We start from the raw sequence: 24,709 nt of genomic DNA, 5'->3' as shown, positions 1-24,709 counted from the left end.
AAACCTTCAACCTTTAGAACCACTTTAACCCTTTTGGACCCTGATTTTTATTTTTTTTATAACCCTCCCTTTTCTTATGTTCAGTTAATGCTGGCTCAAGATGTCAGTCACTGGTTCCTACCATCTTGTATCTAGCTTCTAGATTTTGGGAAGAGTTGTCCAGAGCTGGCTTTAATGTATGCACTTGATATTAAAAACACGAGATATGGAGACTGAGTGAAATTGTCAAAATGACCGGCAATAACTTTTCCCTACCTCTCCTCCATTTATTTGAGTTGTGTGACCCACAGCTTACTGCAATGTTACTTTCAAAATTGTTCCTATTTCTTGGCATTTGTATTGGCCTGCTGACTGTGTGGCCCTGGGGCCGAATGTGGCCCTTTGCTTGCCTTTATCTGGCCCTTGGAACTTTTTCTTCCAATGATACAAGACACTATTCTTCCCTCTGATACCAATGATGGGGCATTATTTCTTCCATTAACATCAGCAATGGGGCACTATTAATCCCACTAACCCCAACGATAGAGGACTATTCCTCCCATTGACACCAATGATGGGGCTCTGTTCCTCAAACTGACATCAACAATGGGGCACTATTAATCCCACTGACACCAATGATGGTACACTAGTCCTCAAACTGACAAAAATGGGGCACTATTAATGCCACTGAAACCAGTGATGGGGCACTATTCCTTCCACTAACACCAGCAATAGGGTGCTATTTCACCCCCTAATACCAAAGATGCATTGTTTACTCCCGATGACCACAGTTTGGCCCTCCTAAATTCTGGAGGATATTAAACTGCCACTTTGTTTTAGAAAGCTTAGAGACCCCTGCCCTAGACAAAAGGTTGTTCTATAAGATAGAGCCTGCTAGTTCGGCCTGACTCTCTTGTCTTATATGTACTCTGGTTGCAATGATCAGGCCATTGATCACTTTGGAGGGTGCATCCTCCTTTTGACATCTATTTGTTGTTTGTTTTTGCATGATGTGATGTTATCTTGGTGTTAACTTGGCTGCCTTTCCCCTCCACCTTTTGGTCTCCAGAAACCGGTACAAGTGCTCCCTTAAAATTCACCTTCATAAATATTAGTCATGAAAAATCGCACAGCTTCCCTAAAATAAAAGAGCACAAGCTTCTCTTGGTTTTAACACATGATTTTGTTCACCTACCAACCCACTCGCCTTCCTTTCTATCCCTGTTTTCTTGCCTCTCCCCTATCCTATTTAATGTCCCTTTTTCTATTTCTTCTTCCATAACTCCTGGCTACCAGGTTGGTAGTCCCTATTATTATACTCTTGATTTCTGTTTTTAATACGAAGGACTGAAAAGTCCATTAGTATTTTGTGCAATTGTTGGATCCAGGAAGGTATGCATACTGTGCTGACAATCTACATCTACTTTGATGTACCTGGCAGAACTTTCAACAAGTGATCTTTATACCTGTCCATTGTAATATGTTGATACACAATATAATACAAATATATACTTTGACCTTATCCATGTCCTTTTAGTGAAAAATGTAACTATATATATAAAAAATAAAAAAATAAAAAAAATGTGACACTTGATCAGCTTTAATCTATCGCTTAACCTTAACTTTACCTAACCCCTAAAACAAAGTTAAAGCGGTATTAAACCCAAAACCAAATATCTATTATAATGCAGCTTACAAATCAGATGTGGTGGCTCTCTCCGTTTTCTTTTTTATTTTTGCTCCTCCCCCCTGTTTTCTACTGGTGATCTGGCCAGTAACACGCCTCCAGTATTGGAGTTCCCACACACTGGAGTAATTGGCACAGGAAGCACAGCAGACAGCAGCATTGTCAGTCGGGGGGGGGGGGCATCTCAACTCTTTTACCACTGTTGGGGCTTATGTTGACAAGCTTTTGTTCGCATCAAATGAGTATTGTGATCACATAAGTCCATATGTATGCAAAACCTGCTTGACGTGGGTCAACTGCAGATCGTATACACCTGTCACTGATTTCTGAAAGATCTCCATTACCTCAGAGCCGTGTCAAACTGATGCCATTGACACAAACCCAGAGCTTGTCTACACAGGCCCTAAAGGTCTTTTCAACTACAGGTTTAATGCTCAGAAGTCGCTGTCTTTCTCTCTCTCTCTCTCTCTCTCTCTCTCTCTCTCTCTCTCTCTCTCTGCTATACTGTAGTGATATACAAGCACTATTGGTCCCTACTCACCACACAGGCAAGGTGAGGGACTATTGAGTCCTCTGGGGTTGCATCACTGCAGTAAATATAAAAACAATAAAGGTTATGCGTGCATATTTAGAAAAACATGGAAACATAGGCTATCTACTGTAGCGGCAAAATCGTCTGTACGCAGAGCATACCGCCATTTTGCCCTGTGCTATTAAGCACAGAATCCGTCTTAATGAAATAATCCATATTTAAGGTAAATGGATTCACTCACCATCATTCTCTGTCATTCATACAAGTCAAGAGACCTCAGCAATTGTTCTCATTCCATCTAGCTCCCAGCCATCACTGACTTCCATCAGCTTGTTTGTTTATTATATAGGGTCAACATCAGTAACAAAAGATGTGGCTTCACAAAACAGCCAATCAGACATGTTGTATACTTTCAAAAGAACCAATCACAGATATGTGATTCAAACAATGCTTAGTAGTGGTGTGTACAAACGGCTGGGGGCAGCGGCCATGCTCTGTGAGAGACAAAGGAATCAGAAAGCATGGCCACTGCACAGAGCCGCGTGCAAACCACCATTGCCATTGTTGCAAACCATACTTAAAGCGGATGTGTCACGGGGAAAAAATATTAAAAGCCAGCAGCTACAAATACTGCAGCTGCTGACTTTTAATATTGGGACACTTACCTGTCCTGGAGTCCAGCGCTGATCGCAGCAGAGCACGAGCGATCGCTCGTCTCTCTGCTGCTCCCCCCTCCATCCACGCTCAGGGAACCAGGAAGTGAAGCGCTGCGGCTTCACTGCCCGGTTCCCTACGGCGCATGCGCGAGTCGCGCTGCGCCCGCCGATTGGCTCACACGCTGTGTGTTGGGAGCCGAGTGTTCCCAGCACACAACGGGCGACAGACGGGATGTGACGGAATGCCCGTCTTTCGCCCGTAGCGTGTGGCCGGAAGTGGGTGCAAATACCTGTCTTTAGACAGGTGTCTGCACCCCCCTCCCCCCTGAAAGGTGTCAAATGTGACACCGGAGGGGGGGAGGGTTCCGATCAGCGGGACTCCACTTTAGGGTGGAGGACCGCTTTAAATCATGGATCAGATAACCATAATTTTCGTATAGTTATGCTACAGTTTACACGTACGCAGATCTGTCCACTCGGAGTAATTTAATGCAGTCGACAAGAAGTGGCCAGTCCTTGCTGAGGCATAAATGGACATGCCTAAAAGGAGCTCGCAAATCTGCTGTGTGCATGAAAAGGTGTTTGCGCCAAAGGCCTTCCACCAACGTCTGTATGCGTGAATTCGCTCACTTGAGCGCATTACAGCAAAATCGACACTGGGGGGACATCTGACAACATACATTTATAGAATTTTCCACAACACTACTGTATTTAGGAGCAGCTAAACTGTATTTCATTTAAGAGTTGTAGATGTACCCTTATGCAATAATATACACTATAATGTAACCTATATAGCTATTGCATATATGTATTAACTTGCCTAGTCCCTATAATTAACTAATATGCCAGAATATGCTAGGCCTAATGATATAATGTTAGCTAGTAAACAAGTTAAATTTATTTCCTTTAAAAATAGGAATGTCCTATACCAACAACAGATATCTATAAAGTCTATAACAATAATAATGAAAGATACTTATCCCCTCCTCTAGGTAAATCCTGCTGGCTGAGCTCCAGATGGAAAAAGAGAAGGCCTGGGCCGCATGGTGTTTAGACCCAAGCCAGTCTGGGCTCATGCACAGGCTTCTATGAGGCCCTCACCAGCAGAGGTCTTCAGCGAAAGAGCTCCCTCCAACAGCCATTTTTACAAAACAGTCACCATTCAAACCCCCCCCCCCCCCCCGCCAACCCATTTGCCTCTGGCCCAATCATTGGTCACAGGGCAGTCTTTCTCAAGCTTGCCTGTAGGCTTTATTGTTTTACACACACACATGAGCTAGGCCCCCCTGCTATGCAGATTCTGCCTGGGGCCTAATTCTTCTGTGCCTTTTTAATACCATGGGACTGCAAGTGTCAGCATGGCTGACCTTGGTTGTAAAAACAGGTGTGTAGAAACTTTAACATTACACCATGTTGCCCTCCAACAGTTGTCATATTCAGTACTATAGTTTACGTGTAATATAATTTTTCCGTAATCAAACTGAAGAGTGCTTTACTATGGCCTCTAAGTAACAATCTATCTTTTTGTTTTACTATCTGTTTTTGCTGTGCAACTTCACTACAAGATGGCACAACTGGATATACATTTTTCCTTGAACTGTTGGTGAAGTGTATAATTAGAATGAGCATGCGGATTTAATGTATATCCAACACAACAAATTTTAGCAGAGAGCTTGGGACTTTCTCAGTAGCCGTATTTTAAAGCTTGAGAACAGGAAGTTCCAGAGGACCAAGTTGCTTGTGATCAGAGATGGAGGAGCATAGAGAGAGGTTTGGTGTACTTTGTAGGTAGGTTGTGTCCCTTTTTTTAGGTTTGGGTAGAGTGTACATTTTTATATTTTCTTTGACCATTTTAATTGGCTGCAGGAACAGGATTGCACATGTGGATATTCATATATTACTGTGCATAGAGGAAGAAGCTAAGAAATGAGTTCATACTTGTAGGCTTGTGAGGTGAAAAGCTACATTAAGTATACTAGTCTTTAACCTTTGGGTATATGTCATTAACAAGAAGGAAGGGTGCAAGCAAGAGGGAATTGGGAATTTAAAGATTAGCATTGTATTTCAGGGCACTACTCATCTGCAGATTGCAGTAAGTAGATTACTAGTATTAGTAAGTAAGTGAAGGTCTTATTTTTTTTGTAGCATGTTCCTAAGCCCCAAGTAACATAGAGCAAGGTCACATGTTGATTACAGTGATAAGCACATTAATGGAAAAGACGGATTTGTTGCAGAATGCTGTTTAGAGAGAAATTGCATCCCTTGCACCATACAGAGTGATATGGGTTTACTCTGTAAGATGGTAGAAGACAGGGGCGGACTGACAACTCATGGGGCCCCCGGGCAATAGGAGATTATGGGGCCTCCGGACAATAGAAGATTATGGGGCCACAAACATACACACACACACACATACATGCACAGTATATACACACAGACACACAATGTATACATACACACAGAATACACATATACACACACACACACACACACACACACGCTGAGAAGGTACTGGAGAGGCGGGGCAGCTATAATCTTGGGATTTTTAGACCAAAAGGATGTCGGTAAGGGACATTTCAGGGACAGATGTAAAAAAAAAAAAAAAAAAGATTTTTACATACTGTCCCTAGTTTTACTGAGGCTGGCAACCCTGATGGGGCCCCCTAGTGGCATGATGCCCTCGGGCAGTGCCTGAATGGTCAGTCCGCCCCTGGTAGAAGAGCATTGATTTTATACAAAGTGCAGTAACGCATTAAAAAAAAAACCTGTATTCTTATCAAGTAAAATATTGTATTTGCATTGGCTGATTGCACCTTGCATATTCTTTGATGCATGTTGGACCATACTATTAATATGTAGTTTATCATAACAAACTTATTAAAAACAGTTGGGGCAGTTAAACCAAGCTTATAGTTTTGCATATTTGCAGATCATTTCTGCTGTATTGTATGCATCATATCCTACCGCTCAATAATGCAGTCTGCACAAACCCCATCATTTTTGTGTTCATTATTAGCTAATAATGGGCTAACTGGTGGCAGTTATATAGGCAGATTTGTTTCCAAGTCTGCTAGCCCTTTGAGATTTTCGCTATTTCTAAAAAAAAAATGGAGACCCTATTGTGATAACCTTGTGAAACAGTCATAAAGTACAAGGGCACTCACTTGGAGAAGATAGTTTTGTAGCAGATAAACATGGACCTTGGGCATATCCTCTCTTCCGTTAGATGTATCAGGCACACGATTCTCATAACAATTCTAACAATTCTTGGTGTATGCTATGCAGATAGCATTTCTGTTTTCAGACTATTTCTGGCAAAACCATCTTTATTTTTTTGTTTAAAGTTACCAGGAATCAAATGTGCAAATCCCATTTTACTTTATCTACACCGACCTGTGACAAGACAAAGGTGGCAGGATGAAGCCTTTTCCTGAACTTCGCTTAATCTGATTTGGTTTACTAGTAGACAATGAAAATGAATGACTTGAGGGCACTAGAAACATTTGTCAACTCCTGTCACACAAATCAGAAGGGAAAGATTATATTCTACTACAGGGAGTGCAGAATTATTAGGCAAATGAGTATTTTGACCACATCATCCTCTTTATGCATGTTGTCTTACTCCAAGCTGTATAGGCTCGAAAGCCTACTACCAATTAAGCATATTAGGTGATGTGCATCTCTGTAATGAGAAGGTGTGTGGTCTAATGACATCAACACCCTATATCAGGTGTGCAGAATTATTAGGCAACTTCCTTTCCTTTGGCAAAATGGGTCAAAAGAAGGACTTGACAGGCTCAGAAAAGTCAAAAATAGTGAGATATCTTGCAGAGGGATGAAGCACTCTTAAAATTGCAAAGCTTCTGAAGCGTGATCATCGAACAATCAAGCGTTTCATTCAAAATAGTAAACAGGGTCGCAAGAAGCGTGTGGAAAAACCAAGGCGCAAAATAACTGCCCATGAACTGAGAAAAGTCAAGTGTGCAGCTGCCAAGATGCCACTTGCCACCAGTTTGGCCATATTTCAGAGCTGCAACATCACTGGAGTGCCCAAAAGCACAAGGTGTGCAATACTCAGAGACATGGCCAAGGTAAGAAAGCCTGAAAGACGACCACCACTGAACAAGACACACAAGCTGAAACGTCAAGACTGGGCCAAGAAATATCTCAAGAATGATTTTTCTAAGGTTTTATGGACTGATGAAATGAGAGTGAGTCTTGATGGGCCAGATGGATGGGCCCGTGGCTGGATTGGTAAAGGGCAGAGAGCTCCAGTCCGACTCAGACGCCAGCAAGGTGGAGGTGGAGTACTGGTTTGGGCTGATATCATCAAAGATGAGCTTGTGGGGCCTTTTCGGGTTGAGGATGGAGTCAAGCTCAACTCCCAGTCCTACTGCCAGTTTCTGGAAGACACCTTCTTCAAGCAGTGGTACAGGAAGAAGTCTGCATCCTTCAAGAAAAACATGATTTTCATGCAGGACAATGTTCCATCACACGCGTCCAAGTACTCCACAGCGTGGCTGGCAAGAAAGGGTATAAAAGAAGAAAAACTAATGACATGGCCTCCTTGTTCACCTGATCTGAACCCCATTGAGAACCTGTGGTCCATCATCAAATGTGAGATTTACAAGGAGGGAAAACAGTACACCTCTCTGAACAGTGTCTGGGAGGCTGTGGTTGCTGCTGCACGCAATGTTGATGGTGAACAGATCAAAACACTGACAGAATCCATGGATGGCAGGCTTTTGAGTGTCCTTGCAAAGAAAGGTGGCTATATTGGTCACTGATTTGTTTTTGTTTTGTTTTTGAATGTCAGAAATGTATATTTGTGAATGTTGAGATGTTATATTGGTTTCACTGGTAAAAATAATTGAAATGGGTATATATTTTTTTTTGTTAAGTTGCCTAATAATTATGCACAGTAATAGTCACCTGCACACACCGATATTCCCCTAAAATAGCTAAAACTAAAAACAAACTAAAAACTACTTCCAAAAATATTCAGCTTTGATATTGATGAGTTTTTTGGGTTCATTGAGAACATGGTTGTTGTTCAATAATAAAATTAATCCTCAAAAATACAACTTTCCTAATAATTCTGCACTCCCTGTATATAAAATTGTTAATGGTGCCTTTCACAAGTTCATGTTGTCAAGCTTTAAAAAGAAATGCAGTATATACTGTGCTCAAATGTGTTCATAAAAAAACAAGTGTTGCAAAAAGGTAGGCCGATATAAAATCCCCCATTTGATTTAACATCGCTATGTGTTGCTTATTAACATCCTCATACTGGAATATACACAGTGCAGGATGAATTAACTTCTATGAATTTGTTCGGGGGGATTAGTCGTGTGAAAAATTAAGCACACCCCCATGGAAATAGTTGACTTTTTCAAAATATTTGAACAGGCAATATATAGGAATCAAAAAATGCCTGTAGATAAAAATTATATTCTTGAATAAGAACATAAGAAAAACTGGCATTACACAGGGTTGAAGTCTTTACAATATGGCGGCAAGTGGAAAGCTTACTGTATACCACATCTGTCTTATGCACTTGATAATGGTCTGTGTCCTTTCCACATTCTACATACCAAGTATAGTCTCCCACAAGCTATGCACTTTTATTACTTGCAACTATAACACGCCATTAGGGCAAAGACCAGAGTAGGCATTTGGGTAATGTCACCTACCCCTATATTTAATTATATGTCAGAGGTGGAAGTATACAAGGGTTTTATATCCATGTTGTTGCTCACTAGAGCTGAGTACAGATGGGAGCAAGATGTGGGATCCTTTGAGGAGGAACAGTGGGAGGAACCCCTGCAGGCTGTACAGTTGTGTTTCTTTAACCACTTCAGCCCTGGACCATATTGCTGGTCAATGACCGGGCCACTTTTTGCGATTCGGCGGCGCTTTAACTGACAATTGCGCCGTCGTGCAACGTGGCTCCCAAACAAAATTGGCATCCTTTTTTCCCCACAAATAGAGCTTTCTTTTGGTGGTATTTGATCACCTCTGCGTTTTTTTGTTTTTTTGCGCTATAAACAAAAATAGAGCGACAATTTTGAAAGAAAATGAATACTTTTTGCTGTAATAAATATCCCCAAATTTTTTTTCCTCAGTTTAGGCCGATACGTATTCTTCTACATATTTTTCATAAAAAAAATCGCAATAAGCATTTATTGGTTTGCGCAAAAGTTATAGAGTCTACAAAATAGGGCATAGTTTTATGGCATTTTTATTAATATTTTTTGTTTTTACTAGTAATAGCGGTGATCAGCATTTTTTTTTTTTTTCAGTACTGCGACATTATGGCGGACACTTCGGACACATTTTTGGGACCATTGGCATTTTTTTTGCTATAAAGTGCTATAGTGCTATAAAAATGCATTGATTACTATAAAAATGCCACTGGCAGGGAAGGGGTTAACACTAGGCGGCGAGGAAGGGGTTAATTATGTTCCCTGTGTGTGTTCTAACTGAAGGGGGGGTGGGACTGACTTGGGGAAATTACAGATCGCTGTTCATACATTGTATGAACAGACGGTCAAGGATTTCTCCCCCTGACAGGACCGGGAGCTGTGTGTTTACACACAGCTCCCGGTTCTCGCTCTGTAACGAGCGATAGCGGGTGCACGGCGGTGATCGCACCCGCCCGGGCACGCGCATCTGCACCAGGGGTGAGCGGGGGCGCGTGCCTCCAGTGGCACGCATGCCCCTATCGGCTGAATCGCGAGATGATGTATAGCTACATGATCTCGCGCAGCCGAGCCGACCTGCCGCCGTATAACTGTGGCGGCTGGTCGGCTAGTGGTTAATGTCACCCAGCTGCTCTTACAGCTATATATTCTTCTTGGGGTTCACCTTACCCCTGTGATGTTTTTAAAAATGGGCATGAGAGAGGACCCTGTGTGTACCAGGTGCTCACAAGAACACTGGCTTAAAGGGGTTGTAAAACTTTTCATGGTTTTTCATCTTAATGCATTCTATGCATTGAGGTGAAAAACCTCTTGTAGTCCACAAGCCCCCCCAGAGCCCTCCTTTTACTTACCTGAGCCTGAATGTTCCTGCGCCAGGGACAAGCGCACCCACTCCAGCCGGTGTCTTGGGTCTTGATGGGTTAGATTTATAGAAGGGCAGCCATTGGCTCCCTCCGCTGTCAACCAAATCCAATGGTGTGGGGGACAGAGCCCTGCTGTCTTTGTCAATGGATTCAGCAGCAGGACACGTTAGTGCCTCAAGGGTGAGCGCTTCTCCGACAGGGCACTCAAGAAGTGGAGGAGCCAGGAGCACCACTGGGGGACCCCAGAAGAGAAGGATCGGGGCCAACTGCACAGAGGAGGCAATTTTTTTTTTTTTTAAACTGAACCTTTAGTTATCCTTTAAACCTTTATGGAGATGCCCCGAAATTACACCTATATTGGAATAAAGTCATGGATACTCTTAGGCCCCATACACACGGGAGGATTTATCCGCGGATACGGTCCAGCGGACCGTTTCCACGGATAAATCCTCTCGAGGATTTCCGCGGATTTCTATGCAATGGAGTGTACTCACCATCGCATTGAAATCCGCGCCGAAATCCTCTGGCGATGACGTGTCGCGCCGTCGCCGCGATTATGACGCGGCAACGTGCGCGACGCTGTCATATAAGGAATTCCACGCATGCGTCGAATCATTACGACGCATGCGGGGGATCCCTTCGGACGGATGGATCCGGTGAGTCTATACAGACCAGCGGATCCATCCGTTGGGATGGATTCCAGCAGATGGATTTGTTTGGCATGTCAGCAAATATTCGATCTGCTGGAATCCATCCCAGGGGAGAAATATCCGCGGAAACAGATCCGCTGGAGTGTACACACCATAGGATCTATCCGCTGAAACCCATTTGCTGGCATTTTTCAGCGGATGGATTCTATCGTGTGTATGGGGCCTTAGAGTATTTCAAGTTGATCTTAATACAGATCCTACACTTTGTCTCTTGGGGTATGTGGTGGAAGATGTCACTAAACAAGCTATAGCCAGGGCTCTATTTCAGGCCAGTCAACTGATTCTTTGACACTGGAAGTCAAATGACCCTCCCTCGTGCAAGCAGTGGGTGGTACAAATAGGCAACACACTACGCCTAGAAAAATACATTTTCCAACACAGAGGGTGCCCAGGTAAATGCCAAACTGTGTGGTCTCCCTGGCTAGACACTTTAGAAATCTTAGGTCAGATCCAGATGTTCATGTTTTCAAGGTTTCCAAATCTATAGAGTCTTGCACACCATGGATTTTTTCCTCAATTGAAAATCATAGTAAAGGTCGGGGAAATGCTTTGATTCTCTTAGACATGCAAAGTTTTTTGTCTGATGTTTTCTGGCCTGAATCAAAGCCAGAAGAAATCTTTTGTAGGCACTTGAAGTTTGGAGTTGAGAGATTGTTTTAGAACATGTCTGTAACCTTTTTTTACCATTCTAATGTACTTGGGCTGTGTCTTTTGGATTTATATAGAATTTCAGTGGGACTTCTAATATTCATAAACTTTAGCATGGATGGTATGTTAAATGCATCATTTAGACACCTTTTTTTTTATTTTCTATATTAATGAATTTTATTTCATTCCACTAGACTATTACAGCCCTGCGATGATTGGTCTTAAAGTAGACCAGGAAGTACTGGGAGATCTTGTTAAATTGAAGATCCCAGCTGTGGCTGATTTAATGGAGAAACATGGAGTGATGTGGACTCTTGTGGTCTCCCGTTGGTTTATTTGCTTGTTTATAGACGTCCTTCCAGTAGAGGTAAGTCAGCTGAGTGTTCTATGGTCTTATGATTCTTAGCTAATATTCCCCCCTTTTTTATGTCGCTGACCTACACAAATTGGCCCAATCAAAAACTTCAATTGCACAGATTCCACCTAGACCTGTAGTCTGCTGCCTCCCCCTCTCCCCTCTCCCCCCTCCCCCTCTCTCCCCCTCCCCCTCCCTCCCCCCTCCCTCTCTCTCCCCCTCCCCCTCTCCCCCTCTCCCCCTCTCCCCTCTCCCCCCTCCCCCTCTCTCCCCCTCCCCCTCTCTCCCCCTCCCCCTCTCTCCCCCTCCCCCTCTCTCCCCCTCCCCCTCCCTCCCCCCTCCCCCTCTCTCCCCCTCCCCCTCTCTCCCTCTCCCTCCCCCTCCCCCTCTCTCCCCCTCCCCCTCCCTCCCCCCTCCCCCTCTCTCCCCCTCCCCCTCTCTCCCTCTCCCTCCCTCCTGTTAATTTTCCCCGTTGTATGTATTTCTTTGTGGGTGAACACCTGGGCATTTACCTTACACATAGTGCAGTGGCTATCCTTGGGCCTACATATATATATTGAATGTATATACTAAAATCATTTTTAGGGCAAAAATAGCAAATTATAAGAGATTTTCTGAAACGACACATTTGGCTTTAACCTCTTGACCTACAGAATATTTACCCCCCTCCCCCTTCATGACAGGCCATTTTTTGTGACATGGCACTGCTTTACTGTAACTGAAAATTGTGCGGACATGCAACGCTGTACCCAAATAAATCTGATGTCCTTTTTTCCCCACAAATTGAGCTTTCTTTTGGTGGTATTTAAAAAAATGTTTTACTTTTTGCCATGTAACATATCCAATTAAATGTATTTCTTCATGAATTTAGGCCAATGTGTGTTATGCATATTTTTGGTTAAAAAAAACCAATAAGCGTATATTGATTGGTTTGCGCATAAGTTATAGCGTCTACAAACTATGGGATTATTTATTTTTATTTTACTAGTAATGTGATCAGCAACTTGTAGTGGCACTGGGATATTCATGTGGGCATTCTGACACTTTTTGGGGACCAGTGACACTAATACATTAATCACTGCTAACAATATGCACTGTCACTGTACTAATGACACTGGCTGGGAAGAGGTTAACATCAGATGCAGGGCTGTGTGCCTAGCCTGTGTTTTTCTAAACTCTTGGAGGTGCTTTGACTAGGGGAAGACCTGCTTTGCAGAGACACAGTATCCATGTCTTGCTATCTGTCAGAACGTCAATCTGCCTTGTTTACATAGGCAGACCACCATTCTTCCCTCTCTGTTTGATCATCGGTGGTTACCCATTGCTAGGCTCCCACTGTGTGATCACAGCGGGAGCGAGCCGCCGGCAGACAACATGCGCACCCCTACCTAGAAAAGTCACATGTGTGCGTTACTACTGCGGGAGACCAGATATAGTGAATGCAGGGTCCAGGGTTTAGTAACACTTTAATAGAAACTGCTGTCTGCGAAATAAAGACAACCCTGTTTATCAGGGCATGCTCATGGCAACAGTGCATGGCGGTGACGGCATTATGTTGAAGGCAATATTTTTATCAGCAGCCAGGGAAACTTTTTTAAGCGCATGAGCCTGGATCCACCGCCAAAGCTACAATGAAGTGATTTCAATTTAAGAAACTAAAGTTCTTAACCAGTTTCCGAACAGCTCGCATACATTTACGGGGGCTCCCCTGCGCAAAACCCTGTACAGGTAGGGGGTTTCCTTAACAGCTGCCAGAGGGCGATCATGTGCATGAGCGCCAGCATGGAGATTTGTGTGTGTAATCACACAAATCCCTGTGTCAGAGGAGAGGAGACATGTCTTTAGTTCCTAGTAAGTAGGAACATGATATGTCTCCTCTCCTACTCAGTCCTATACCCATATAGTTAGAACACACCAAGGGAACACACATTTAGCCCCTAGATTGCCCCTAGTGTTAGCCCCTTCTCTACCAGTGACATTTACACAGTAATCGGTGCATTTTTATAGCACTGATCACTGTATAAATGTCAATGGTCTGCCACAATAACGCAATACAGCTAAAATTCGCAGATCACCACCATTACTAGTAAAAAACAAAAATAATAATAAAAATGGCATAAATCTTTCCCATAGTTTGTAGACGCTGTAACTTTTTTTGCGCAAATCAATCAATTTGAACCAAATTTTTACTAGAAACATGTAGAAGATTGGCCTAAACGGATAAAGAATTTTTTTGTTTTTTAAAAACATTTTTGGGGATATTTACTATAGCAAAAAGTAAGAAAAATAATTTATTCATAATTGTTTTTTTTTTTTTTTGTGTATAGCGCAAAAAATTAAAACCGCAGGGGTGATCAAATAGCACCAAAAGAAAGCTCTATTTGTGGGGAAAATACTCAAATTCCATTTGGGTACAGCATTGTATGACTGGGCAATTGTCAGTTAAAGCAACGCAGTGCCAAATTGTAAAAAGTGCTCTGGTCAGGAAGGGGTAAAACCTTCCGGGTCTGAAGTGATTAAAATGGCATCATCAAAGCCTAGGCATTAATGCAACTCAGAACCTGTGGCAAGCCTTAAAGGGGTGTTCCACTCATTGTTAATGTTTATTAAAAGTCAGCAGCTACAAAAAGTGTAGCTGCTGGCTTTTAATAAACATACACACACCTGCTCCACGTTCCAACGACGCGCCGGCCGGGGGTCCGCTCCTTGCCCCCTCCTCTCCGGCGTCTTCATTCTAAGTTTGGGCACCTGGCCGTGACAGCTTTCGGCTTCACAGCAGGGCACCCACTGCGCATGCCTGAGCGCCATCCGATTGGACAGGCGATCGCCTGGGACCTGTCACGTGTCCCAGGCGATCGCCTACAGGGAGGGGCTGCCAAAAGGCGATATGATGTATCACCTTAGCAGCCCCTCGGCGGAAGGAGGAAGTGGGACAGGATGTCCCACTCCTCCGGAAGCCCCCACTCCCCCCCCCCCCCCAAAAAAATGGCATGCCAAATGTGGCATGTAAGGGGGCGAGGAGTGGATTAAGCGGAAGTTCCACTTTTGGGTGGAACTCTGCTTTAAAGCGGGGGTTCACCCTTAGAGGGCACTTTTTCCCCTTAGCTTCCTGCTCGTTTTCTCTAGGGGAATCGGCTATTTGTATTAAAATATGTGCAGTACTTACCCGTTTTCGAGCTGCATCTTCTTCCGTCGCTTCCGGGTATGGGCTTCGGGAATGGGCGTTCCTTCTTGAGTGACAGTCTTCCGAGAGGCTTCCGATGGTCGCATCCATTGCGTCACGATTTTCCGAAAGAAGCCGAACGTCGGTGCGCAGGCGCAGTATAGAGCCGCACCGACGTTCGGCTTCTTTCGGCTACGAGTGACGCGATGGATGCGACCGTCGGAAGCCTCTCGGAAGACTGTCAATCAAGAAGGAACGCCCGCTCCCGAAGACCCATACCCGGAAGCGACGGAAGAAGATGCAGCTCGAAAACGGGTAAGTACGGCTCATATTTTAATACAAATAGCCGATTCCCCTAGACCGAACGAGCAGGAATCTAGGGGAAGAAAAAATTTTTTTTTAGAAATGGGTGAACTCCCGCTTTAAGGAATATGGATCACAAATGGTTTCCATCTAATAATTGGTCAAGAAGACTGCTTGACAATTTCAGTATCCAAACTACAAAGTGCTCACTAGGTGGTACCTGGTCCCTGCCAGAATTTCAAATATTTCTCCACAATATCCTTCCCACTGCTTACGAGGCTGCCTTACCCTGGGTACACAAATGCATATTTGGTGGGAATGCAAAATAGTCAAAATATTTTGGTCGGAAGTGTTCAAATTCTTAACACAATGTTTAACACAATTCTACCACCTGATCCAGCCACGGCACTCCCGAACAGTAAACCCCACACCCTTTCACACCGTCAATTTAAACTAATGCTCTTTGTAACCACAGCAGCAAAGCAGACTATTGCGACAGCATGGAAATCTGACTCGCTATGTATTTTATCAGTCAGAAACCATGCAAAATCAGAAGTAATCTTTCTTGACAATATATCCAAATATGAAGACATGTGGAGACGGTGGTTTGAGCATTTCCTACCTCCGGGTTTTGATAAAACATTGTTGTTTCCATGAGGGGGTTTATCCTATAAATATCCTCTCTGGAAAAATTCCTCATTCTCCACGTTATCGTACCCTTACCCAAAACTAGTTTTAGTTTTTTACTTTATTTTCTTACAACAAGTTTAACCAATTAAAACAAGGGTTGTCTGGAATATAACTTAATCTCCAAATAATTCCAAAGCCAATTAGCAGGAACTTGACCCTGGAAAAGTTTTCTAATTTCTCCTATTTAGGTTATTTGACCCGCTATATCGAGCAAACGTTATCTTTCATTTTCGCTATAATTAAATATTACCTTTTATATTCTCCTATCTTGATTTATATATGATTGTTAATATTATTAGTTATACTTGCATCACTAAATTGTAATGATAACTGAAATGTTACACTAAAGAATACTCCTTACATTTGGTTCTATATACTTAACAAGAGAAGTATAGTTAAAATTGCTTGTTTTTATTTTTTTGTAATTTTATTCTTTTAATTGTATTGTAAAAACATTCATTGTTGCTATAAGTAACCCCTTTAGGCCTTCTCTCTCCCTCCCCTTGTAGTTATTACTAATTTGGTTACAGCAACAGAACCCAACTGGGTATATGATCAATTATAGGTAATTACACCAATTACCTATATATAAGTGTGCCCTTCCCCAGTTCCCATCATATTTGATATTGTACAAACATGAATGGTACTATTATTATGACTTGTTATTCCTTCTGAAAACACAATAAAATATCCAAACAGAAAATTTCACTATCCAGATATGCAAAGCTAGTAGAGCCTGACCCCTAAAGGCTAACAGCTGTAACTGCAGCCAAAGGTGATTCTACCGAGTATTGGCTGTGAAATGCCTATGCAACAAAGCATAAAATTGATTACTTTTAGTAGAAACAATTTTACACTTTAGTATTGGCTTCTTTCCGCAATTCAGGGAGAGAGGACCTATACACTATGTACAATGCTGTATGGTGTTTTTTTTCCGGTGACCTGGTATTCATCTATATTATAGCATAGAGTGTCTGCATTCTTCAAAAAACCTTGCTGCAGAAAGACTAAGGGGTAGATCCAGAGACAACGGCGCATTATTGCGCCGGGCGTAGCGTATCTAAGATACACTACGCCGCTGTAACTTACTTTTTTTTGGTTTGAATCCTCAACGAATTTGCGCCGTAAGTTACGGCGGCGTAGTGTATCTGTTGCGGCGTAAGGGCGCGGAATTCAAATGGAAGTGATGGGGGCGTGTTTTATGTAAATACGTTGTGACCCGACAAAAACAACGTTTTTTTTACACTGCGCATGCGCCGTCCGTGGGGGGTATCCCAGTGCGCATGCTCGAAATTAACCTGGAACAAGCCAATGCTCACGACGGTGACGTCATTCTACGCAAATCCCTATTCGCGAACGACTTGCGCAAACTACGTAAAAAATTCTAAATTGTATGCGGGAACGACGGCCATACTTAACATTGAGTACGCCACCATATAGCAGCTTTAACTATACGCCGGAAAAAGCCGAATGCAAACAACGTTAAAAAATGCGCCGGGCCGACGTACGTTCGTGGATCGCCGTAACTAGCTAATTTGCATACTCGACTCGGATTTCGACGGGAACGCCGCCTAGCGGCCACAGAAAAGTTGCAGCTTAGATCCGACGGCGTAAGAAGACGTACGCCTGTCGGATCGATCCCAGATGCCGTCGTATCTTGTTTTGAGGATTCGAAACAAAGATACGACGCAGGAAATTTAAAATTTACGCCGGTGTATCAGTAGATACGCCGGCGTAATCCTTTTGTGGATCTGCCACTAAGGCTCCATTCACACCTGAGCAGAGCAATTTTCTGAGAGTTTTTTAAAAGAGTTTTGAGTGTTTTTGCAAGCGTATATGAGCATTTTACAAGTGTATTACAAATGTTTTGCAAGTGGATTCAAGCCTTTTTTGTTTTTAGCCAATAAAAAAGCCTTGGGGGGAGGAGGGCTGCTGTTTAGCCAGAAAATGTGCGTAAAATGCATGTGTCGCATGTTTCCAATGAAGTCCACGGGGCCAAAAATAATCCAATCTGCCCGAAAAATAGCTCATGTAATTTTTTCAGAGGGTGGGCACTCCCTGAACTAAGGTGCTGAGACCCTATAGAGCAGTGATGGCGAACCTTGGCACCCCAGATGTTTTGGAACTACATTTCCCATGATGCTCAGCTACTCTGCAGAGTGCATGAGCATCATGGGAAATGTAGTTCCAAAACATCTGGGGTGCCAAGGTTCGCCATCACTGCTATAGAGTATTGCCAGCTTATAATTCTAATTTAAGATGGCTAAAATGTTGGAAAAGTATAATGAATATTGTTCTTGTACTCACAGACTGTGTTACGAATATGGGACTGTCTATTCTACGAGGGATCAAAAATAATTTTTCGAGTAGCCTTAACACTAATAAAACAGTACCAAGCTTTCATATTAGAAAGCCGAAACTTTCCAGATGTGTGTGACAAGTTTAAGGAAATAACCAAAGGACAATTGGTCACAGAATGCCACCTCTTCATGCAGGTATTTCATATGTATACGTTCTTATGAACGTCATCTCTTGATGTTCCAGAGTTTGTAGATGAAATTTTATAGTTGTTAACACAGTACGTGACATTTACTAAAGGAGTAGAGCAATGTACATTTTGCAAAGTGTAATTTCACTTGGCTTAAAGGGTTTGTGAACCCATTTGTCAAAGTCTCTGCCAGCCTTTCTATTAGAGGCTGTTATAGCACATTGTGTTAAGCATTTTTTAAACGAATGTTGTAAATACTGATATTTAGCTGTCTTCAGGACAATCACATGACTCACGGCCGCTTTCCAGCTCAGACGGATGGCTTCTGAGGGAGGGGCCGTGATATCCTTCTGACGTCAGCCAGGGAGATCACGTGACTGCTCCTCTCCTTTGCCGAATCCCCGTCTCATTGCTGTAAAGCTGCTCCTGCTAGGATCACTCAATCCCAACCCAAGGACAGCACTTAGTGGATGATGGTCTCCTGCAAAAGTGGGGTAGCAGTACGCGTTTGAGGACGACTCTTCTTCGGCTAACTCCCATGGGCTACCCGCTGTCATCTAAATAAGCTCCAAAGCCTCTGGTCTAGAAGAATGTGCCCTTTGCGGTTTTTCTCTCAATCTTTGGGGTTATTTGGCTATCATGCTTAGAGGACCCTTATGTTTCATTGTAACCTTTCTGTGAGGCTGTTTGCCTGCCTGTGGAAATGCTTGATCTTGTCCCAGAACCTCCTTCCCTTAATAGAAGGGTTATTAATATTTTGAGGCTTGGGTCTTCTCATATAGACCATCTGATTTTTTTCTTTGTCTAAATTTCTCTTCAGGAATCTATTATACTGGAGTTATTCCACTGGTCTTTTGTTGTTGACCATACTTTATGGTTGGTATAGTTCCTCTTTTTCAGGTTGTTGTTCCACCTATTATGTGCACTGTGTGTAGCGTCCCATAGCCATGTGCTGACTCAGGCCCAGTGTTCCTTATTTATGTGTCATTCCTGATGGCAATGGCATTTCTATCCTGGGCTGTGGCACTGTCGATTTTCTGGGGGGTTCGCCCTTGGCTGCGGTAGATTTCTAGTCATATTTGGGTGTTGGTCCTTCAGGTACCTCTGTGGTCCAGGTAATACCCAAAACCTTGGGTCTATCGCTGGTTGTTGCTCTCCCCTCAGTTAAACTGCTTTTGGAGGTCCTGACCGTTTCTGAATTCTGGTGTCCCTTAAGAAATAATGGACAAAATAAGATTTTTTTTTTTTTTACTTGCTGTAAAGCCTTTTTCCCACAAGTCCATTGAGGGACACAGATCCCACCCCTCCTGTGTAAGGCTTTTATCACCCTACTGAAGCATGCTGGTCAAATGAGGGGTTATATAGGGACAGAGTTACATTTTTCTGTTTTGCCAGTGGCCCAACCTCAGCAGCAGTATTGCCCAACTGTTTCGGAATTCCCATGTCCCTCAATGGACTTGAAGAAAAAGATTTTACTGTAAGTACAAAAATCATATTTTTTCTTTTACTCTGGATTGGTTGATTAAAATGATACTATAGTTTCCCATGTTTTTTAAATAACAAACATGTCATACTTACCTCCACTGTGCAGTTTGTTTTGCACAGAGTGGCCCCGAACTTCCTCTTCTGGGCCCCACAGCGGCTCCTCCCCACATTAGATAATCCCCCTCTGGGAAGCTCTCTCCCGAGGGGGTTACCTTGTGTCCATAGACGCCGAGTGTATGACTCGGGGCCCGTGTCATTGGATTTGATTGACAGCAGTGGGAGCCAATGGCTGCGCTGCTATCAATCTATCCAATCAACGCCAGGACTCAATGGAGAAGAGGATTCCAGGCATGCGCCGAGCAGGTGAACTGACTCGGGTAAGTAAAACGGGGGGCTGGGGCCAGTTGTTTTTTTCACCTTAATGCATAGGATGAGTTAAGCTGAAAAAACACGAACCTTTACACAGCTTCACCTCATTCACTAAGCTAAGTGAAATTTCAAAGTGAGTATGCTCCTTGCTCTTACTTACAACCCCACTGTTTTTGTTCTCCTTCAAGAGGTCTTTATATCTTGCGCACGCTTTACCCCTTTACCAAATGTCATAGCAGGTTAGCATGGTATGACACGTTAATGAGAGTTTGTTTTTTCACATGAGAAGGCCTTGGAGGTAAATTTATGCTAGTTCTGTCTAAATAATATTTTTTTTTTTTGCTGCAGAAAATCTTTGTTGATCCGGGACGTTTATCAAAAACGTCAATAATCAAGTTACGAGAGAAACACAGATCACAGTTACTCACTCAGGAATAATTGGCAGATGGAGAATTATTAGCAATGCATTCCTTCAATATAATGTTTGCACAGATTAACCCCTCCCTGTCTGGTGGGTATGCTGTACTTGGCAAGACGTGGCAGTGAGGGGTTAACAGACGGCACTGACTGTTAGCACAGGCCTTGGACCTGTCTAAGTGCTTTATTCACTTGTTTTGTACTGTACTGATACTGGTAGACGTGACCAGTTGTGTGTTTTCTTTTTTATGTGATCTCTTGTTAACATACAACTGATTCAGTGAAATAAATGTATAATATACACACTACCAGTTAAATACTTGTAATAAAATATTTATTTCTCTGATATTTGTTGAAATTATTTCTGTGTGTTTATTTCATAACCAGATATGTATAAATAAACCCCCAAATAATTTAACTATGCATTAACAAAAAAAATCTTAAATGTATTTTTAAATGCAGCTAGTGTAAAGCCCTAAGGCCCCATGTACATGTGTCGCTGCTAAACGTACGTTCAGAGGCAGTTGGATGCTTTTTTCAACTGCCCCTGAACTCATTCAATGGTATCCTATGTCAGTGTTTCCCAACTCCAGTCCTCAAGGCACACCAACAGGTCATGTTTTCAGGATTTCCCTCAGATGAAACGGCTGTGGTAATTACTAAGGCAGTGAAACTGATCAAATCACCTGTGCAAAATAATGGAAATCCTGAAAACATGACCTGTTAGTGTGCCTTGAGGACTGGAGTTGGGAAACACTGTCCTATGTAACCATTTACACAGTCTCGTTTACTGCCGTTTTTAGGCAGCTGCGTTTAACAGTGTTTCTTTGAAAGCAAAAAAAAAATGGGTTCAGATGCAGATTTCAACGTTTCATATGCTAAACGCATTTCGTTTATAGGCGTTTTTGTCCATTACATTTATTTTTTTATTGAAATTCTTGTAAACGCAAATGCGCCATGTAAACGCAGCAAAGTGGACATTTTAAACGTGGGAAGTATATCTTCTGGGATAATACCCAGAATAGATATTTTAGGTTCAGCAGGGATTTTAGTGGAACAAATACCGCCAAGTATCTGAAAAATGTCAGATCAATAGTGATGAAGCTTGGGGTATCACCATAACATATGGATAAGGGTACCCATGTTCGTAGCAAAACAGGAACTATTAAGCGTTGCAGATCTACCCCAAGAGTGTAAGGCGACTGAAGGTATGAGTTCTAAGGCTTGATTCTACTGGTCATTGTGCAGCAGGCCTAAATCCTCTCCCCAACAGTGACTACAGCTCAGTTGTATTCAGTTCTGCAAATGGCTGCTAGTGCTAAAGTACAAGTCTCCATCCTCACCATGGCAGTATCTACTTCATGTTCTAATATCAAACCAAAGAAATTGGTGATCACTAGATCCCAAATTTTCTCCCACCTCAACATCAGAAAATCAATCCCCATTTGTTAGCACTAGGATCCTTCTATAACTGGGGATGTAGTGGTGTTCAGAATTAAAGTGATATTAACCACTTCCCTATCGAGGTATAGTCATATGACGGCTGCAGGGACCCTCCGGGCCGCCTTCATATGACGTCTTTGGCTTCCCGAGCCTCTAGGGGGGGTGCGCGCCCACTGCGTCACTTGGGAGCCGATGCGTGTGTCCGCCGGGCACAGGGACGCGGATCTGTGTGTAAACACACAGATTCACGTCCTGTCAGGTGAGAGGAGACCGATGGTGTGTTCCCAGTACAGAGGAACAACCGATCAAAATGTCATATGGGTACAGTGTTGCATGACCATGCAATTGCCATTGTATTGAAGTGGTTAAAGCTTTGATTTTTTTAAATAACAAACATGTCATACTTACCTCCACTGTGCAGTTCGTTTTGCAGAGTGGCCTCGATCGTCCTCTTCTGGGGTCCCACAACGGCTCCTCCCTGCATTAGATAACCCCCTCTGGGATGATCTCTCCCTAGGGGGTTACCTTGCGGGCGTGTGCTCCTGTGTCATACACTTGGCCCCGGCAGCCATGTCATTGGATTTGATTGACAGCAGCGAGAGCCAATGGCTGCGCTGCTATCAATCTGTCAAACGTAGAGCCGATAAGCTGTGGAGAAAGCGACGCGGGATCGCGCCCATGGAAATTCGGGGCTTGGGTAAGTAAAACGGCTGGGGGGGGGGGGGGGGGTGGAAACTGCAAGGTGTTTTTTCACCTTAATGTATAGGATGCATTTTAAAGCGGAGTTCCGGCCACAATTTTAAATATAAAAACTTTTTAAATATAAATACCCCTGTAATACACAAGCTTAATGTATTCTACTACAGTTAGTCTGTAAATTAAGGTCCATTTTGTTAGGTTGTTACAGCATTTAGACACTTTATAAAACAGAAATTGACTGGGGCCATCTTAAGTGTGGGCATCATGAAGCCAGACTGTATGACTTCCTGGATTTCAGCCTCGCACATGCTCAGTGCTGTACAAGCAATGTAATGGTTTCAGATCAGGTTTCAATAGCAACAGGAGTGTCAGAGGAAGTGACGTGGGTGACGGAGAGGATGGAGATGACAGGGGTGGGTGACGGGGAGGATGGAGATGACAGGGGTGGGTGACGGGGAGGATGGAGATGACAGGGGTGGGTGACGGGGAGGATGGAGATGACAGGGGTGGGTGACGGGGAGGATGGAGATGACAGGGGTGGGTGACGGGGAGGATGGAGATGACAGGGGTGGGTGACGGGGAGGATGGAGATGACAGGGGTGGGTGACGGGGAGGATGGAGATGACAGGGGTGGGTGACGGGGAGGATGGAGATGACAGATGGAGATGACAGGGGTGGGTGACGGGGAGGATGGAGATGACAGATGGAGATGACAGGGGTGGGTGACGGGGAGGATGGAGATGACAGGGGTGGGTGACGGGGAGGATGGAGATGACAGGGATCGGTGACAGGCAGTATTGAGATGGCAGGGGTGGGGCTGTATATTGGCGTAGCTCTAGCAGGCAGCACACACATGGTTTGATCTCTGCTAACACTGATGACAGGCTGGACACACACCCCCCGGCTGCTGTCATCTTCATCCCAGCCAGCCGGCATTGAGGAGCCCACACTGCCGCACGGCCCCCCCCCCCCCCCCCCCCCCCCCCTGATACCCCGCCCACATTCGTCCAGCGGCCAGATTATTGCTGGGATGCTGAGAGTGACAGGGGGTGGGGCCGTATGTTTCAAAGACAACCGCAATGCTTCCCTTGGCGGTGGGCGGGGCTGTTAAACATCTCTCCGCCTCCGCCCGCCCTCCAGCCCGCCCCCCAGCCCGCCCCCTCCAGCCCGCTCGCTCGAGCTGAAACAGCGGCGATCCTTCAGCCCTGCCTCCTGGGATTGATCACCAACATGTCCCAGGAGGTATAGCAGCGCTGCGCCGCGGCGGGTGAAAGAAACTCACGGCGATAACAAAGTGAGTTTTTAAAATAAAAAAAAAACACATGCCAAATATTTTTAAGGGGGCAGTATGCTATATAAAGCTTTAAAGTTAAAAAAGAGGGTGGAACTCCGCTTTAAGGTGAGAAAACACAAGGGTTTACAACCCCTTTTAAGCAAGCACATTCAAACTCATGTTAAAATGTCGGTACACATCTGCTATCATTTAAAGTGCCTCCGATTAACCCCAAATAAAATTCAGCTGTTCTAGTAGATCTTTCCTGACATTTTTAGTCCCATCGTTCAGCAAAAGCCGGTTGAAGACCGCCATCAAGTGGAGAAAATATGGCACAATAGTGACATTACCAAAAACTGGACGTCCCTCCAAAATTGATGAGAAGAAAACTGGTCAGGGAGGCCTTCAAGAAGCTTACAGCAACATTAACAAATTAAGGACCGAGCCTCTTTTTGATACACAGCTGTGCTCATAAGTTTACATTCCCTGACCGAATTTATGATTTCTTGGCCATTTTTCAGAGAATATGAATTCTATCACAAAAACATTTCTTTCACTCATGATTAGTGTTTGTCTACACACCCCCACACCCCCCCCCCCAGTTAACCCCCCTTCATTCACTCCCTGTCACAGTGTCACCTAGTGCAGTTGTCATATTTTTCACTGATCACTGTACTAGTGTCATTTGTGACACTAATCAGCGCTAGGGAAGTTAGTGGTAGGCCCAGGTAGCTTTATGGTACCCC

At 43.7% G+C, this 24,709-nt stretch overlaps 1 protein-coding gene across 1 annotated transcript in view; it reads left to right on the top strand.

The window, feature by feature from the left end:
- GRTP1 (growth hormone regulated TBC protein 1) overlaps positions 1 to 20,896 on the top strand; it is an 85,108-nt gene extending 64,212 nt beyond the window's left edge. The window contains exons 7-9 of the mRNA XM_040336253.1: positions 11,473 to 11,645; positions 18,099 to 18,284; positions 20,480 to 20,896. Of these exons, the coding sequence (XP_040192187.1) occupies positions 11,473 to 11,645; positions 18,099 to 18,284; positions 20,480 to 20,569 (449 nt within the window). The 3' untranslated portion in view covers positions 20,570 to 20,896. The remainder of the gene's footprint in view (positions 1 to 11,472; positions 11,646 to 18,098; positions 18,285 to 20,479) is intronic.
- Positions 20,897 to 24,709: the final 3,813 nt, after the last annotated feature.

The sequence above is a fragment of the Rana temporaria genome, chromosome 2 (assembly GCF_905171775.1).
Source record: "Rana temporaria chromosome 2, aRanTem1.1, whole genome shotgun sequence".
Classification (NCBI taxonomy): domain Eukaryota; kingdom Metazoa; phylum Chordata; class Amphibia; order Anura; family Ranidae; genus Rana; species Rana temporaria.
The sequence above is the reverse complement of the archived record's forward strand: the minus strand, read 5'-3'. Positions and strand labels throughout refer to the sequence as shown.